Source organism: Colobus angolensis, unplaced genomic scaffold (genome assembly GCF_000951035.1).
Source record: "Colobus angolensis palliatus isolate OR3802 unplaced genomic scaffold, Cang.pa_1.0 Scaffold352, whole genome shotgun sequence".
In the NCBI taxonomy this organism is placed as follows: Eukaryota; Metazoa; Chordata; class Mammalia; order Primates; family Cercopithecidae; genus Colobus; species Colobus angolensis.
In genome coordinates, this window is record NW_012116844.1 from 1,628,530 (window position 1) to 1,646,691 (window position 18,162).

At 34.3% G+C, this 18,162-nt stretch overlaps 1 protein-coding gene across 1 annotated transcript in view; it reads left to right on the forward strand.

Annotated features, from left to right (window-relative positions):
* Positions 1 to 18,162, forward strand: part of LOC105519575 (uncharacterized protein C10orf68-like) — a 213,228-nt gene that overhangs the window by 184,561 nt on the left and 10,505 nt on the right. The window contains exons 13-20 of the mRNA XM_011952950.1: positions 296 to 379; positions 595 to 678; positions 905 to 988; positions 1,410 to 1,493; positions 2,867 to 2,950; positions 3,625 to 3,747; positions 6,832 to 6,957; positions 9,435 to 9,524. Of these exons, the coding sequence (XP_011808340.1) occupies positions 296 to 379; positions 595 to 678; positions 905 to 988; positions 1,410 to 1,493; positions 2,867 to 2,950; positions 3,625 to 3,747; positions 6,832 to 6,957; positions 9,435 to 9,524 (759 nt within the window). The remainder of the gene's footprint in view (positions 1 to 295; positions 380 to 594; positions 679 to 904; positions 989 to 1,409; positions 1,494 to 2,866; positions 2,951 to 3,624; positions 3,748 to 6,831; positions 6,958 to 9,434; positions 9,525 to 18,162) is intronic.

The following is an 18,162-nucleotide window of genomic DNA, read 5'->3' on the forward strand; positions in this document are numbered from 1 at the left end:
GGATCTCTTAGCAGATGCTATTGGACTATTGGACGAGGTATAATAAAGGGGTCAATTAAAACACAATTTAAATGTCACCCAAGTAAAAAAAAATTCAAGACTAATATTTATGGTTTATTCATATTCCTGGAGTTAAATTAAGTATGAACTTTTAATGACAATAGTACCAATATGTTAGTATTATATAGGTGAAATTCTAAATGAATATCCTCCTATAATTAAACACACACATATACTCAGAGATATGGTAATGTTTATCTTACAAAATATATTGATATCTGTTTTATTTCTACAGAGACTGATAAGGAACACTTGGCAGATGCTATTGGAAGAGGTATAATAAAGGGATCAATCAATGCACAACTAAAAGGTCACCAGGGTAAGAAAAAGAATTTCTTACATCTAATATTTACGGCTGATTTATATTCCCTGAATTAAATTAAGTATAGACCTTTAATAACAAAATATCTGTATTATAGTGTTACATAAGTAAAATTATTCATCAATATCCTCCTATAATTAAACACACAAACACACACAAGTATAGTAATGATAACCTTACAAAATATACTGAAATCTGTTTTATTTCTATAGAGACTGATAAGAACTTCTTTGCATATGCTATTGGAAGAGGTGTAAGGACGGAGTCAATCAAGACACAATTAAAAAGTCACCCAGGTAAGAAAAAGCAATTTCAAGACTAATATTTATGGTTTATTTATATTCCTGGAGTTAAATTAAGTGTGGACATTTAATGGCAATAGTACCTATATGTTATTACACAGGTAAAATTCTTCATGAATATCCTCCCATAATTAAACACACACACACACACACGCACACACACAGAGGTATGGTAATGTTTACCTTATAAAATATATTGAAATCTGTTTTATTTCAATAGAGACTGATAAGGAATTCTTGGCAGATGCTATTGGAAGAGGTATAATAATAGGGCCAATCATTACACAACTGAAGAGTCACCAAGGTAAGAGAAAGAATTTTTCAAGTCTAATATTTAGGCTTATTTATATTCCCTGAGTTAAATTAAGTATAGACCTTTAATGACAACAGTACCTATATCATAGTACTTTCCATAGCAAAAGATGCTATTGGAAGAGATATAATAAAGGGACCAATCAATGCACAATTAAAGAGTCACCAGCATAAGAAAAAGAATTTTTGAGTCTAATATTTGTGACCTATTTAGGTTCCCTGAGTTAAATTAAGTGCAGACCTTTAATGACAACAGTGTCTACATGTTATTATTACATAGGTACCTATATCATAGTGTTACATTGGTAAAATCCTTCATGAATATCCTTCTATAATTAGTTAAACACACATGTATACACATGTATAGTAATGTTTACCTTATAAAGTATTTTGAAATCTGTTTAATTCTATAGAGACTGATAAAGAACTCTTAAAAGATGCTATTGGAAGAGATATAATAAAGGAACCAATCAATGCACAATTAAAGAGTCACTGGGGTAAGAAAAAGAATTTTTGAGTCTAATATTTGTGACCTATTTATGTTCCCTGAGTTAAATTAAATATAGACATTTCATGACAATAGTGCCTACATGGTAGTGTTACATAGGTAAAATTCATCATGAATATCCTTTAATTAAGTTCTAGCATTTACTGTCAGTGGAACATTAGCATATTTTTGATTTTAAAACTCATCCATTTGAAAAGTAATGCATAAAAATTCAGTGTTACAGTTACCTTAGAGTAGTCTCAGTGTAGGCATTTCCAAAGCTATTCTACTTACTTTTTGTTTCTGAAAAGTGATGTTTAATTAGCAAAAGCAGAAAGGCAAAAGCAGAAAGGCTAGCTGAAGACTGTGATGACAAGAGGAGTACAACACATAACTATTTCACTGGTTATCCATTCCCTCTATTTGATAAAAATGTCAGGCAAATTTATAAAATCTCACCCACAATACAGTACTTTATTTGTGTTATGTAATTCAGAGATTACACTACTGACTTTCGTCTTGGTGTAAGGTTGTTATGTAGTTATACAATTTTCTTTGATCTCTGGTGTGATACAAAAAGAGGCAGACAGCTAACAGAGAAACAATGTAAAAAGACACATTCAAAGCCGGCCCTCTAAAACCAATGTTATCCAAGGTACTGGATGCATGTGCAAGGTTCTGCCCCTTGGAGAGCAGCAGTAGCACTTCACACTATAGGCAAGAGACTTTAGTACAATAGCCCAGTCACATCGCTATGCAAATAAAAAGGAGAGAACGACAAGCACCAGATAGAGGAGGAGGAAATCAGTATCTGGAGATGCTACAGTATATTATGGAAACTGTCAAATCTTTAGCAAAAATTATTAATATGCAAAAAAACAGTGAAGTGTGACCTACACCAAGGAAAAGGGCATGCCACAATAACTGTGAGAGTCCCAGGTGTTGGACCTAGTCAACGAAACCTCAAAGCACTTATTACAAGTGTGTTCTTAGAGTTAAAGGAAATTATTCTTAAGGAAGAAAAGGAAGGTAATAGAGATTGATATCAAATAACATGGAAATTTCAGAAGTTAACACGGCAAAGCCCTGTCTCTACAAAAAATACAAAAATTAGCCAGGTGTGGTGGTGCACACCTGTCATCCCAGCTACTTGGAGAGGCTGAGGCAGGAGGACTACTTGAGCCCAGGAGGTTGAAGCTGCAGTGAGCCATGTTCACACCTCTGCACCCCAGCCCGAGTGACAGAACGAGATCCTGTTTCTAAATTTTAAAAAAAAAGGAAAAGAAAAGAAAAAGAAATTTCAAAAGAAAAAAGAACTAAAATACATATGTACTATAAATGGTTACCTTACAAAGTGTTTTGAAATTTATTTTATGTCTATAGAGACTGATGTAGAACCCTCGACAAATGCTATTGGTTCAAGTAAAACAATTGGTGAGATAAAGACACAACTAAGGACTCACTATGGTAAGAATAATAATTTTAAGTCTAATATTTACAGTTTAGTTATCTTCTCTGGGGTTTTAGAGTGAATCTTTAATGATAACAGTACCTATATTTCATGGGCAAATGTCCTCATGAATTTTCTCTTATAATTAAACTCTCATATTATCAATGGGAAATTAGCTAGAAAGTTTTAAAACCTCTAGACAATGATTTTTTAAAAATATGAGGTTTATAATTCTCTGTTTAAATAAATGTTTTCTACAATAATCCATGTTACTTTTATAACAATAGGATTACTGAAAAATAAATCTAATAAACATTGGTTGAATTGGGGCAGGGAGGGATCCAGTAGCTTATGCATAGACCTCTGAACTCCAAAACTATCTTTCTAAATGCATCCCTTCAAATGTAGACTATGGATCAATTATAGAAATGAACATTTGGTCAAACTAAAATGAAGTTGGGATAAAGGTTGAAATTAAGGAAGATACTATCACAGAATGCAAAACAAAGACGAGAAAGAGAAAATGATGAGAGACTACACAGAAATTTAAGTAATAGACAAGTGGCCATTTAATAAAATGTGGGAAGAAAAATTACCAGTGCAGAAATAGAGACAAATACGTGGAGTTGGGGATTAGTGTGTGAATAGTCAGGAGTACTCATACACTTTTTCTTTTAAAATTTTATTTTAGATGTGAACTTATTTAAAAACAAAGATATGTCCGTACAACGTCAAGAAGGTATCTTCACTAGGCGCATTACACCAAGTAAATTCCCAACAAAAGTGATCAATTTATCACCCTTTGAAAATAAAGGTAAAGAATTATGTATGAAGATATGAATTCAGTATCAATATGAATATGAATATTCAGATATGAATTCCCTAGAATAGTTTTAAAGTATGCTTTTTCATTTACTCTTTATGCATCTTACTTTTTTTTTCAGAAAGTTCTTAGGAAAATTCTTACAAGCGTAAAAATAAAATTCTTTTAATTCATCCTTTTTATTGGCAGCATGATACTTCATAGTAAGAACACTTTATTCAATCATTCTATTAAAGAACAATGACATTTTAGGGTTGAAATTTCTTATTAAAGTACACATGGATTTTTAATGTTAAATGATATTTCCAGATTGCTTTCCTAAAGGGCTAATAAATTAACATTTTATTTGGCAATCTTTAGGGAAAATTCTTTTCTCTGCATAACCATCTGCAATATGGATTGCTGGTTTTTTTCTCATTTATACCCATCTGAAAGTTACTAAATTATATCTCACTCTTATTTTAATTTTTATTTCCATATTTGTTAGTGTTTTACTACTCCATATCTACCCTAAAACTTTAAAAAGCATAAAACAGTAACCACTTAGGTAACTGATGATTGTCTTGGCTGGGCTAGCATGCATTTTTGATCAAATTATCAATTCACCCACATGTATAGCAGTTGACTGGCTGTTGTTTGAGACAATGATGTATAGAGTGGGCCCATTCAGTAAATAGAAACTTCACTGGTTGTTCAAAAAGAAAGCAAGAGGGCCAGGTGTGGTGGCTCACACCGGTAATCCCAGCACTTTGGGAAGCTGAGGCGGATAGATCATGAGGTCAAGAGACAGAGACCATCCTGGCCAACATGGTGAAACCCTGTCTCTACTAAAAATACAAAAATTAGTTAGGCATGGTGGCACGTGCCTGTAGTCCCAGCTACTTGGGAGGCTGAGGCAGGAGAATCGCTTGAATCCAGGAGGTGGAGGTTGCAGTGAGCCGAGACCACGCCACTGCACTCCAGCCTGGCGACAGAGCAAGACTCCATCTCAAAAAATAAAAACTAAAAAAAGCAAGAATGTAAAAAATAGATGACTAAGTGTAAAGTTGTTAACTTAGTAACTGAAAGTATTAAAAGAATTCTAAGGTTACATAGAGGAAGCAATTACAGAAAGGAATTGCCATATCCAGAACTGAAGGAGGTCTCTGCATAAGGTATAGATTGGATGGTGCTAGTGTCCCTGATTCTGTGGTGGGACCTTGGATCCATACTTCTGAAGGAGGTGCCCTGGCCATCTACTGCTAGTTTCTAAGCAGGGAGGAATAATAAAACTGGTTCTGCAAATATTGGAAAAAAATGCAAACTCTTTGTTGCCATGGGAGGAATTGCTACTTCTGGGATAAGGAAACAATACTGAGATGTTCTTCACAGAAACTGAAAAGAGACAGGAAGCTCTCAAAGCCCACCAGGAACAAAATGAGAAGAACAAGTCTGTCCTTTTTCCTCCAAATTTGCAGTTTTCCTCTATCTAGCCTATCTTGTACGGTCTGCCTTGGAGCTACTTTGCAAAGCAAAAATGTGGTCTGCAGAATCCCAGATCCTGTATCATAAAGCAGAGTTTAGAAGGGTGGTTTGGCGACTGAACTTAATAACTGGCCCAGGAGGTGAGTTGGCTGCATGTTTCTCATCATCCAGCCAACTAGCTAGGAGTCTTCAAGTTCTAAGAGCAGCATGCAGGCAAGCCTCAATGTATAAGCAGTTTTGAAGTCTCTGCTCACGTTCGTTTACTTTTGTCATATTCACCAAAGTCATATAACTAAGACCAGAGTTAGTATGGAAGAACATCAATACAAGTAGGCAAGAACACAGAGACCATCACTGAAATCAATCCACCATGGTGTTCCTGCTGATTGAGAATATTCACGGCCCTCCCACATGCAAAATAGAATCAGCTCTTCCCAGTACCCCACAAAATCTTATCCAATTTTGGCGTCAGTGCCAAAGACCACAATATTGCGAAACATATAACCATTTTCAGAGTCAGCTTCTACAATATGGCTTCTTCTGATACAGAGTTTTCTTGAAATGTCACTTGTCTCTCACAACACACAAACACACACACAATGTAACACACACACACACGCAATGTAACAGTGGTGAGACAGGGACAGACCACAGAAGACGTTCCCATTAACCAAAAGCGGGAAGAAACGAAGGCAAATATGGCAGTCAGTAATCCATACAATAAGGTCACCTATTTCACCATTCAATAGCATTATAATTTTCTCAGTAAAAATATACATGAAAAAATAAATGAACCAGGATGTTGGAGGATACCAGAATGGAATGCAGACTGGGGCAAATGGAATCGATCATTTCTAGTCTCTTGTTTTCTTTATTTCTGCTTTGATCTTCATTTTTTTTTCTTCTGGTAGATTTATGCTTAGTTCTGCTTTTACTACTTCTGTAAAGTGTAATTTTAGGTTGTTTATTTGATTCTTCTTTTATGATGTAGGCATTTAATGCTATAAACTTTCCTCTTAGGACTACATTTTCTGCATCCCATAAGTTTTTGTATGTTATGTTTTTATTTTCTTTTGTCTGTAGATGTATTTAAATTCCCTTTTTAATTTCCTCCTTGACACAATAGTTCTTCAGGAGCATATTGTTTAATGTTTCAAAGATCTATTAACTTTCTTTTTATTCTCCTGTTACTGATATGTAGTTAATATTTGATGTAATTTTGATCTTACATTGTTAAGACCTCTTTTGTGGCCTAACATATGATCTATTCTGGAAAATGTTCTTTGTGCACTTGAGAAGAATGTGTATCCTGTTACTGTTGGATAGAACATTGTGTAATTGTCTGATAAACATGCTTTATCTTATGTGTAGTTCAAGTCCAGTGGTTATTTATTTTCTATCTGGATGACCTGTGTCTCGTTCAATAGTTGGGGCTATTGAAATTCCCTACTATTATTTTGTTGCAGTCTATGTATCCCTTCAGGTTTTTTTAAACGTTTGCTTTATATATTTAGATGCTTTGATGTTGTGTGCATATATACTGTGTGAGTATTAAAAATAATTACAAATGTCATCTATTGTATGGCTAACATATTTTCTAAATTTTTCTAGAGGAAACTTATGAGTACTCTTCACCCTATGTGATTGCACCTTCAAAAGCAGTTTATAGAACATATAGGGCTAGTTCAAGCTTTGCTAAAGACATCCATCTTCCTTTACTGAATCAACTCCCTTCAGGTAACTTTTAATATTTTTAGTGTACAGTGTGATTTTTAAAATAAAGCTATAACTAAATGTAAATAACCAAGTTGTAATAGCTTTAGTCATATAACAGTTTAGCAAAACATAAATGAAAGTAAGTTGTGAGTTAAGTTTATCTAACGTTTGTTCATTCTTAGCGATGAGTAGTGTCCCTGGCATTTCTCTTCCCCTTCTCCATTGTGACTAAATTAGAGCTCCATTTTGGTTCTCCACCTTTTTGTCTTGTTCACTACTATAGATTTTGTGGATGACTGAGATAAACTCATTTTATAATCTCTTTCTTATATTTACATGTCCCTCTTTTATTCAACCCCAGGGAGAGCATACAATAGAAATACAACATAAGGATAGGTGAGAAGAAAAATAAATCATATGTTTAGTTTTTCCCTTCCCTTCATTATCATCTTCCTAGGCTTCTAACTCCATTAATATCTAAGAACTAAGATTTGATTCTTATCTGTCGCTCCAGAGGCATCATTATATAATTATCACCCTGGTACATTTTCTACAGTTAACTGAGTTTGAATTTTATTTTATTTTATTTTATTTAGAAACAGAGTCTTGCTCTGTCACCCAGGCTGGAGTGCAGTGGCATGATCTCGGCTCACTGCAACCTCCGCCTCCTGGGTTCAAGTAATTTTCCTGCCTCAGCCTCCTGAGAGTTTGAACTTTTTAAAAAATGTAAATGATTTTTCTTTGATTTATTCTGTGCTCTAAAATAAATATCCATGGCACTTTCTATTCATAAAGATTCTAAGTAAAAAATCAACAGGAAATGCAGAAAGTTGACTATTACTTTTGTTTTTTTTTTTACTACATGCAATATAAAAGGAAAAAGAAAACAATAAAAAGATATTTGGGCTTGCTTCTGGGGAAGCAAATGAATGTAAGCAAAGAAAGTGAAATCCATTTTCTTTCCCAGTGAGCTAGAAGAAAAAATGGTCAGAAATTGTATATGACAATTATATATATTAAAATAATAAGCAAAATCCTGGGCTTCAGTGGATATAAAATAAAGTTGAAAGATATGCTAGGACTCAAAAGGGGAGTTTTATTGGTTGGAACGCCTAGCTTTTTATAGCTTCTCAAGCTGGGTCAGTCATTGTTCATTATATTTTAGATAAATGTAATTGATTTGGGGTTCACCTGTTACTTCATATCACCTACAATACTTCTTTTCATTAATATAGCTACTGGTTTTTCTTATAATTTGGGGTTTTTTCTAAGCCCAAGTCTTTTATTTGATGAATATACTAATTATAAGCAGTAATAATAATGCTTAAAGAAAACAAAGAGGAGAATAAAATCAATAAATGGTCTAAATAATCTATTATATATACTTTTACTTTATGATTAGAGAGCAATAATAATGTCTTCTGTTATGGATTGAATGAAAATTATAATAGCATAAACTTTTAAAAAATTTTCATGAAAGCATTTGCCCTTTGAATCTAAAAATAATGGCAGATATACATTTTTCAAGCAAACACTTGCCTTAAGGAATGGAAGAACTGAATGTTTCATTTCTGTGCAAAAAGTATACTGAGGAAAGTCAACATATTAAAATTTTACTCACTAATTTTGAGAAAGTACCATTCAAATGTTTCACATTCTGCTTTTAAAGTCAGCATCTTTCCTCCAAATAAGCAGGTGTTGAAAATAGTTTTAATTATATAGTTTTGTTTTTAGCAGTGTTCAAAATATGTATCTTTACAATTGCATTTCTAGTATCTCCTTCTTAATTATAGCACTAGATTTCTTATTGTGGGAATGAAAACTTCTTTTTAAATAAAATGATATAATGTTTTATATAGAGATAAAAACTTTATCTAAAAATTTGCATTTTTGCATTTATTTACATTTTTTGCTGTCCTACAAAAAGGCTCATTCTCTGACATTTTTATCTATGACGTTTAGTCTTTATTTGTTTTCATATTTTTTACTTTTATTTTAGATTAAGGGGGTACATGTGCAGGTTTGTTACATGGGTATACTGCATGACATTGAGGTTTGGGATATGACTGGTTCCATCACCCAGACAGTGAGCACAATGCCCAATAGGTGGTTTTTCAGCCCGTGACCCCCTCTGTCTCCCCACTAGGGATCGCCAGTGTTTATTGTTCCCGTATTTATGTCCATGCTTTCCCAAGGTTTAGCTCCTTCTTCTAAGTGAGAGCATGTGGTATTTGGTTTTCTGATCCTATGTTAATTTGCTTTAGTCTTTCTTTTTCTTGATTTGTACTCTTATAATGCACTCTTAAAAATATCAAATACCAGGCAAGAAAAAAATCAGAGAGAAAATATTTGTGTCAGGTAAGCTGCTTTATCTAAATTACTGAAAAAAAGTTGTAAGGAAACTGTGTTTTAGAAAACTAAGATTTATCTTAACATTTTAAAAGTTGAAATTACTTAATTCTCCACATAATTTAATAACACTGTTCTCATTTTTTTAGGGCATTCGAAAGTTGTTACCTTAAACCAAAAAACTATTGAATTTGCTCTGCCTCCTGTGACCAACACAATTGGAAAACCTACCTATAAAGGTAAAAGAATCACTACAATACAGACATATGAAATAAAACTTTACGCTATATTCTCATTGTCTTTCTTTACTAACCTCAAACCTCTAGGCTTCCTTCTCCAAACAACCAATCTTATGAGTAAGGTATCATTTCCCAAACCTTTCTTCAAACATGTAAAAATATATATGTAAACTGTGGTTTGTGGTTCTGAATAACAACAGGCTTATATGCTTATATCCTCCTCACTTTTGACCCAGGTAAATTGATAGAAATGTCTTTCATCTGTCACATTTTTAAGCTGCTGCATGATATTCTACAATGTGAATGTGTCCTAATTTATTCAATGATTCCTCTACTGAATAGCATTTTATTATCGTTTTTTGCCACTACAAACAATGGTACAATAAATACCATTGTTCATATATATTTATATCACAGTGATTGCATTTCTATAAAAAAGAACATGTAAGTGAGGTTGGTGCATTAAAGGTATATATCATTTTAATTTTAATAGATATTAGGAAAATTTTCAAATTACTATAGCTAATAGTTCTGCTAGTAAATGCATGAAATGCCTATTTCCAAGCACCTAAGCCAGAGCTAGACTTTTCATGCATTGGAAATATTAAGAATATTAAATAATATTGTTAAGATGTCAGTACCACTCAAAGTGATCTAAGGATTCAGTGCAATCTCTATCGAAATTCCAAATGCTTTTTTTTTACAGAAAAAAAGCAAGTTTTTTTTTTTTAATTCATACAGAATCTTAAGGCAGCAGTCCCCAACCTTTTTGGCAGCAAGGACCGGTTTCATGGAAGACAATGTTTCCATGGAATGGTGGTGGGGGAATTATTTTAGGATGATTCAGGTGCATTACATTTATTGTGTACTTTATTTCTATTATTATTACATTGTAATATATAATGAAATAATTATACAATTCACCATAATGTAGAATCAGTGGTAGCCCTAAGCTTGTTTTTCTGCAACTAGGTGGTCCCATCTGGGGTTGATGGGAGACAGTGATAGATTATCAGGTATTAGATTCTCATAAGAAGCACACAATCTAGATCCCTAGCATGTGCAGTTCACAATAGGGTTTGCACTCCTATGAGAATCTAATGCTGCCACTGATCTGACAGGAGGCAGAGCTCAAGTGGTAATGCCAGCAATGAGGAACAGCTGTAAATACAGATGAAGCTTCCCTTGCTCACCCACTGCTCACCTCCTGCTGTGTGGGCCAGTTCCTAACAGGCCATGGACCAGGGATTGGAGACCCTGTCCCTATAAGGGACCTGATAGTCAGAATAACCTTGATAAAGAACAAAATTGAAAGACTTACGCTTCATAATTCCAAACTTACTGCAAAGCTACAGTAACCAAAATGGTATGGTATTGGCCTAAAGACAAACACATATTTTGATGCAATAGGATAGAGAGCTAAGAAATAAACCCTCACATATACGGTCAAATGATTTTTTACAAGAGTGCTAAGACTAATCAGTATGGAAAAAATAGTCTTTACAACATACAATGCTGAGAAAACTAGATATCCACGTGCAAAATAATGATGTTGCACCCTTATCTTACACATACAAAAATTAACTCAAAGTAGACCAAAAACCTAAAACTAAGAGCTACACTTTAAAACTCTTCGAAGAAAACATAGGAGAAAACCTTATATTGGATTTGGCAAAGACTTCTTAGATGATACAAAACACACTGTCCAAAAAATAGACATGTTAGAATTTATCAAAATTAAAAACTTTCAGTTATCAATGGAAAATATCAAGAGTAAAAAGGCAAACCACAGAATGGGAGAAAATATATTTAAATCACATATCTGATAAGGTATTAATAATCTAGAATATATAGAGACCTCCTACAACTCAACCACGACAACAGAGCTCAATTTTAAAATGGGCATAGGCCAGCCTCCTACAGAAACACTAATCTGATCTGATCACCCTACCCTCTGGACTGAACACCCACAGCACCCTGCCTCCCTGGATCAGGATAGTCCTCTAGAGCCTGAGTTACTGAGGTTCCCCACCTCCCTAGGAGTGAAGCCAACATTGCACTGCTGCACACACCCCAGGGCCAAAGCCACAGATGTGCCCCCATCATTCTTGGACCCTTGTTGTCACTGCACCTGACCTCACAGAGCCTGAGTCACTGCTGTATCCCATTACTCAGGGGCTGAGAGTTCTTGGTGCATGAATTGCCACTGTGTCCTATTGGTTCTGTAACCTGAATTGCAACTGTACTCTGCTCATTGGGGCCTGAACCTCTGGAAAACCTCTTCCTTCCCAGAGCCATGCCATTGCTGCACCCTAACACCCAGGATGAGTCAGCAACATGCCTGATCCTGGGCCTAAGATACTGGGAAGTGCCTCAGAGTCACAGTACTTGGCCTTGTGGGAGAGCTGCATCATCCATACCTGAAAGAATAAACCTGGACCTATACCACAGGTGCCATGGCAGTTCAACAAGACACTGAGCCCCAGACCCCAGCTCCACAGCCACTCTGAGCACCTGTTCCCTGTAATAAACACAGCACTGCTTGGCTGCCTCTGGCCTGTGTCAGGCTCAACACCAAGAGAGATGCCTTCAGGTAAATCTCCCACTATGGGGAAACTAGAACAGAAGGATCTTTAAAGTCCTTTACAGTGAGAAATGGACTCCACTACTGTGCCTACCCAGAACCAGAGCCACTGCACGTTGCCCAACTAAAACCTGCAGACAATATCTGTAGGTAACAGTCTCCCCAAGGAATCCACTATAAAAACAAAAATTAGCAAATGGAACTTAGTTAAACTCAAGACCTTCAGCACTTTCCATCCAACAGCAGCAGAACATGCATTTTTTTTCTAGTGCACATGGAACATTCTTAAGGATAGACAATATATTAGGCCATAAAACAAGTCTCAAGAAATTCAAGAAGATCAAGAATATACCTAAGACTACTTCTGAAAACAATTGGTATGAAATTAGAAATTAAAAACAAAAGGAACCTTAAAATTTTACAAATATGTAGAAATTAAAAAACATGCCCCTGAACAACCAACCAGTAGGTCAAAAAAGAAATCAAAAGCAATACTTAAAAATATGTTGAGACAAATGACATTAGAATCACAATGTATCAAAATCTATGGGAAGCAGCAAAAGTAATTCTAAGAGGGAAACTTATAGCAATAAATGACCACATTATAAAAGAAGAAAGATTCCAAATAAATAGTCTAATGTTATGCCTCAAGGAGTTGGAAAAAGAAAAACAAGCCAAAGTTAGCAGAAGGAAAGAAATAATAAAGATTAGACCAGCATTAAATCAAGTAGAGAATAGAAAAACTGTAGAAAAAATCAATAAAACTAAGAGTTTTTTTTTGAAAAAAATAAAAGACAAAATCCTTGCTAGGCAAACTAAGAAAAGTAGAGAAAAACTCAAATAAAATCAGAAATGAAAATGAAGACATTATAGTAGATAGCAAAGAAAGTAAAAGGATCATAGGAGACTAGTATGAAAAACTATATGCCAAAAAATTGGATAACCTAAAGGAAATGAATAAATTCCTCAGAAAATATAAGTTACCAAGATTCAATCAGGAAGAGATAGAAAGCTTAGACAAACCAATACCAAATAAAAAGGTTGAAGAAGTAATTAAAAGCGTTTCAACAAAAAAGGTCAGACCTTTCGAGGTGGCTTCACAGTTTCACACCTTCACATTTGGATCCTATGAAACATTCACAGAAGAATTATCAATGCTTCTTAAACTCTCCCCCCAAAAAAAAACACTAGAAGGAGTATTTTCAAACACATTTTATGAGGCCAGCATCACCTCGAGATGTAAGCCAAAGAAAGACACAATACAAGAAGAAAACTACACAGCAATATCTCTGAGGAACATTGATGCAAAAATGCTCAACTGAATTCAACAGCAACAATTAAACATTATCAGACTTAATTGAAAACAACAACAAAATTGAACATCATGAGCAAGTGGAATCTACTGCTGACATGCAGGGCTGGTTGAACATGAGTAAATGAGTCAATGTGATACATCACATTCACAGGATAATCTCAGATGATCCACCATGATGATCTCAATTGACACAAAAAAGCATTTGACAAATTTCAGCATTCTTTATTGAAACTTTTAATAGTTTAGGTATAGAAGGAAAGTTTCTCAACATAACAAAGGCCATTTATGAAAAATCCACAGCTGATGAAGGAATATTTTCCAAGCAAATGGAAAGCAAATAAAAAAAAAAGGAGGGATTGCAATCTTAGTCTCTGATAAAACAGACTTTAAACCAACAAAGGTCGAAAGAGACAAGGGCATTACATAACGGTAAAGAGATCAATGCAACAAGAAGAGCTAACTATCCTAAATATATATGCAGCCGATACAGGAGCACCCAGATTCATAAAGAAAGTTCTTAGAGACCTACAAAGACACTTGGACTCCCCACACAATAATAGTGGGAGACTTTAATACCCCTGTGTCAATATTAGACAGATCAATGAGACAGAAAATTAACAAGGATATCCAGGACTTGAACTCAGCTCTGGACCAAGCAGACCTAACAGACATCTACCGAAATCTCCACCCCAAAGCAACAGAACATACACTTTTCTCAGCACCACACTGCAGTTATTCTAAAATTGACCACTTAATTGGAAGTAAAACACTCCTTAGCAAATGCAAAATATGGAAATCATAACAGTCTCTCAGACCACAGTGCAGTCAAATTAGAACTCAGGATTAAGAAACTCACTCAAAACCGCACAACTACATGGAAACTGAACAACCTCCTCCTGAATGACTACTGGGTAAATAACGAAATGAAGGCAGAAATAAAGATGTCATTTGAAACCAATGAGAACAAAGACACAGCATATCAGAACCTCTGGGACACATTTAAGCAGTGTGTAGAAGGAAATGTATAGCACTAACTGCCCACAAGAGAAGGCAGAGAAGATCTAAAATGACACTCTATCATCACAATTAAAATAACTAGAGAAGCAAGAGTGAACAAATCCAAAAGCTAGCAGAAGGCAAGAAATAACTACGATCAGAGCAGAACTGAAGGAGAGAGAGACACGAAAAACCCTTCAAAAAATCAATGAATCCAGGAGTTGGTTTTCTTGAAAAGATCAACAAAATAAACAGACCACTAGCCAGACTAATACAAAAGGAAAGAGAGAAGAATCAAATAGATGCAATAAAAATGATAAAGGGGATATCACCACTGATCCTTCAGAAATACAAACTACCATTGGAGAATACTACAAACACCTCTACACAAATTAACTAGAAAATCTAGAAGAAATTGATAAATTCTTGGGCACATACACCCTCCCAAGACTAAACCAGGAAGAGGTCAAATCCCTGAATAGACCAATAACAAGTTCTGAAATTGAGGCAACAATTAATAGCCTACCAACCAAAAAAAGTCCAGGACCAGACAGATTCACAGCCGAATTCTACCAGAGGTACAAAGAGGAGCTGATACCATTCCTTCTGAAACTATTCCAATCAACAGAAAAAGAGAGAATCCTCCCTAACTCATTTTATGAGGCCAGCGTCATACAGGTGCAGAATGTGCAGGTTTGTCACATAGGTATACACGTGGTTTGCTGCACCCATCAACCCATCATCTACATTAGGTATTTCTCCTAATGCTATCCCTCCCCTAGTCCCCCAACCCCTGACAAGCCCCAATGTGTGATGTTCCCCTCCATGTGTCCATGTGTTCTCATTGTTCAACTCCCACTTATGAGTGAGAACATGCAGTGTTTGGTTTTCTGTTTTTGGGTTAGTTTGCTGTGAATGATGGTTTCCAGCATCATCCATGTCCCTGCAAAGGACATGAACTCACCCTTTTTTACAGCTGCATAGTATTCCATGGTGTACAAGTGCCACATTTTCTTTATCCAGTCTATCATTGATGGGCATTTGGGTTGGTTCCAAGTCTTTGTTATTGTAAGTAGTGCTGCAATAAACATATATGTACCTGTGTCTTTAAAGTAGAATGATGGCTGCCAGGAACTGAGGATAGGAGATAAGGAATGAATGTTTAATGGGGAGAGTTTCAGTTTTGCAAGATAAAAAACATTCTGGAGGTAGATTGTAGTGATACTTGCATAGCAGTGTGAGTGGATTTAATGCAACTAAACTGTACACTCAAAAATGGCTAAAATGGTAAATTTTATGTAATGTATGCTTTACTAAAAATTTTAAATAATTTTAAAAATAAAAATAAACAGAATATAGTTTTATCTTTAATGAGAATTATATATATTTAGTAACAATAGACTTACTATTATTTCTATTTTAATTTCTTCTGTGAATTGCCTTTTATATTATTTGCCCATTTTCCTGTTAGTTGTCTTTTTTGTTTCATAGAAACATTTTGTGTAATAGAGTTTTAAAAATATTTTGATTTTTCTATCAATTCATGTTTACAGAGAAACTGAAAGAATTCTAGAAGGGATTCCCATCCCTTCTAGAATTTATTCAGTTTTATTCTGTCCTTTTTGCTTTATAATGTTCTTTATCTTCATATGTATATGTATGTATTATAAACATTAGGTACATATATTTATAAACATTATAAATATTTAATACATAAAATATTTTTTCTGAACTGCAGAGGGATAACTTGGAGACATAATGTCTCTTTACCCATAAAACTTTAGTATTTCTTAAGAAATGATAATATATCATCACAACACAATTACCAAAAATAGGAAATTTAACATTGACTCAAGTTATCATCTACTCCATAATCCATATTCAAGTTACATTTGTCATAACAATGTTCTTTATAGATTTTTTTTGGACTAAGACTGAATCTAGGACCATGCACTAAATTTGTGGTGTTTTTTTAGTATCTCTTAATCTGGAATAGTTAATTTATATTTCTTTTTGTGTCTTGACCTTCGTATTTTTAACACCAGTTAGTTTGTAGAATATTTTTTCAATTTGGTTTTATCTTAAGTTTTCTCATGGTTACTTTCAGGTTAAGTTATATATCTTTGGGAGGAGTATTCCAGATGTAATGTTGTGTCCTTCTCAGTGGATAATATTTTTTCAAAATATTGTGATGGCAATTTTGATCATTAGATTGTAATGGTGTCTATTATGTTTCTTTCTCTACTGTAAAGTACATTTTTTTACTTTTATAAATAATAGGTAATTTAGGGCAGATACTTAGAGACCATGTGAATAGTCTTTAAGAGTGAGACTATTCTAAAGGTGAGACTGTCTATGGGTGAGTTTATCTATGGGTGAGTTTCTCATAAACTCACCCATTAATTTTTTTAAAAATCTATTGCAATTTTCTAATATGACCATTCTTTTTACCTTTATCAGCTGCCATTCTATTTTTAAAAAATAGCTTTTCCTTTTTCGTCCCTCTGCTTTCTTCTCCCTTTCTTCTCTCCTTTCCTCACCACTACCTCCTTTTCTTCCTTCTTTTAGTTTCATATGAGCAGAGCTCATGGATTTTATTTTATTCAACTAGTTATAATCCATTGGTACCATTAATTACTTCGATGGCTAATCTCTTTAATCTCCTTTTATCTACATTTTCCACAGCCTGTTTTGTCTTTTTAAATAAATTGTTGGCATTAAAAAACACATAGTACCCTCAACTATTTTTAAAATGAGTTGTTCATTTTCACAAATAATTAAGTTTTAAGAACTCTTTGTGTATATTGAATAACAGTTCTTTAGCAGACATGTCCTTTGTAAAGATTTTCTCTGTGGCTTATTCTTTTAATGTTTTTACAGAGCAGACATTTTTCATTTTAATGGAGTCTAGCTTATCCATTATTTCTTTCATGGACTGTGCCTTTGGTGTCATATCTAAAAAGTCATTGACACACCCAAGGACACCTAGATTTGTCATCTTCTAGAAGTTTTATGATTTTGCATTTTCCATTTATGTCAGCCACTGAATAATTCGCTTTTGAAAGAATCCCTGATTCATTTTAATAGAAAATAATATTTAGAAATGAAGATTTGGTGCTAGGTGTGCTCATTCCTATTGATGTGTCATTGCTTTTAGGTTCTCTGAGCAGAAACAGCTAAAGAATGTGTCTGTTTGTATAAACCTGTGGGTTCATGCAGATATTTTCAACTCTAATTCAATATACTACAGGGTTAATCTACTCATCCCCTTTCCATATTTCAACTTACCTTTTCCAATAACGGGAAAACATGGTGGCTGTTACCCTTAATATGTTTGCTTGTTTGCTTAAACTTAAAATGCACAAAAAGGATTACCAAGCCATACAGTGATGAAAACCAAACATATAACTAGAGTTCAATATTTATTTGTAGTTCTCATTCTGGGGGTTGAATTTACATGGAGGAATGAATCTTAGTTATTATAACAGGTGAGTTTTGACAATGCCTGTAGCTGTGTAACCCACAATTTGATTATGTAACAGAACATTGCCACCACTCTAAGAAGGTTTCCTCATACTCCTTTCTAATCAAGTTCTATTAGTACACACTCCTTATAGGAAAAAAACTACTAAACTGTTTTTCAAAGTAGTTGTACCATTTTACACTCTTACCAGCAATGGTAAGAGTTGCTGCATGTTCTCATCAACATTTGGTATTGTCACTTTATAACTTTAGCCATTCTC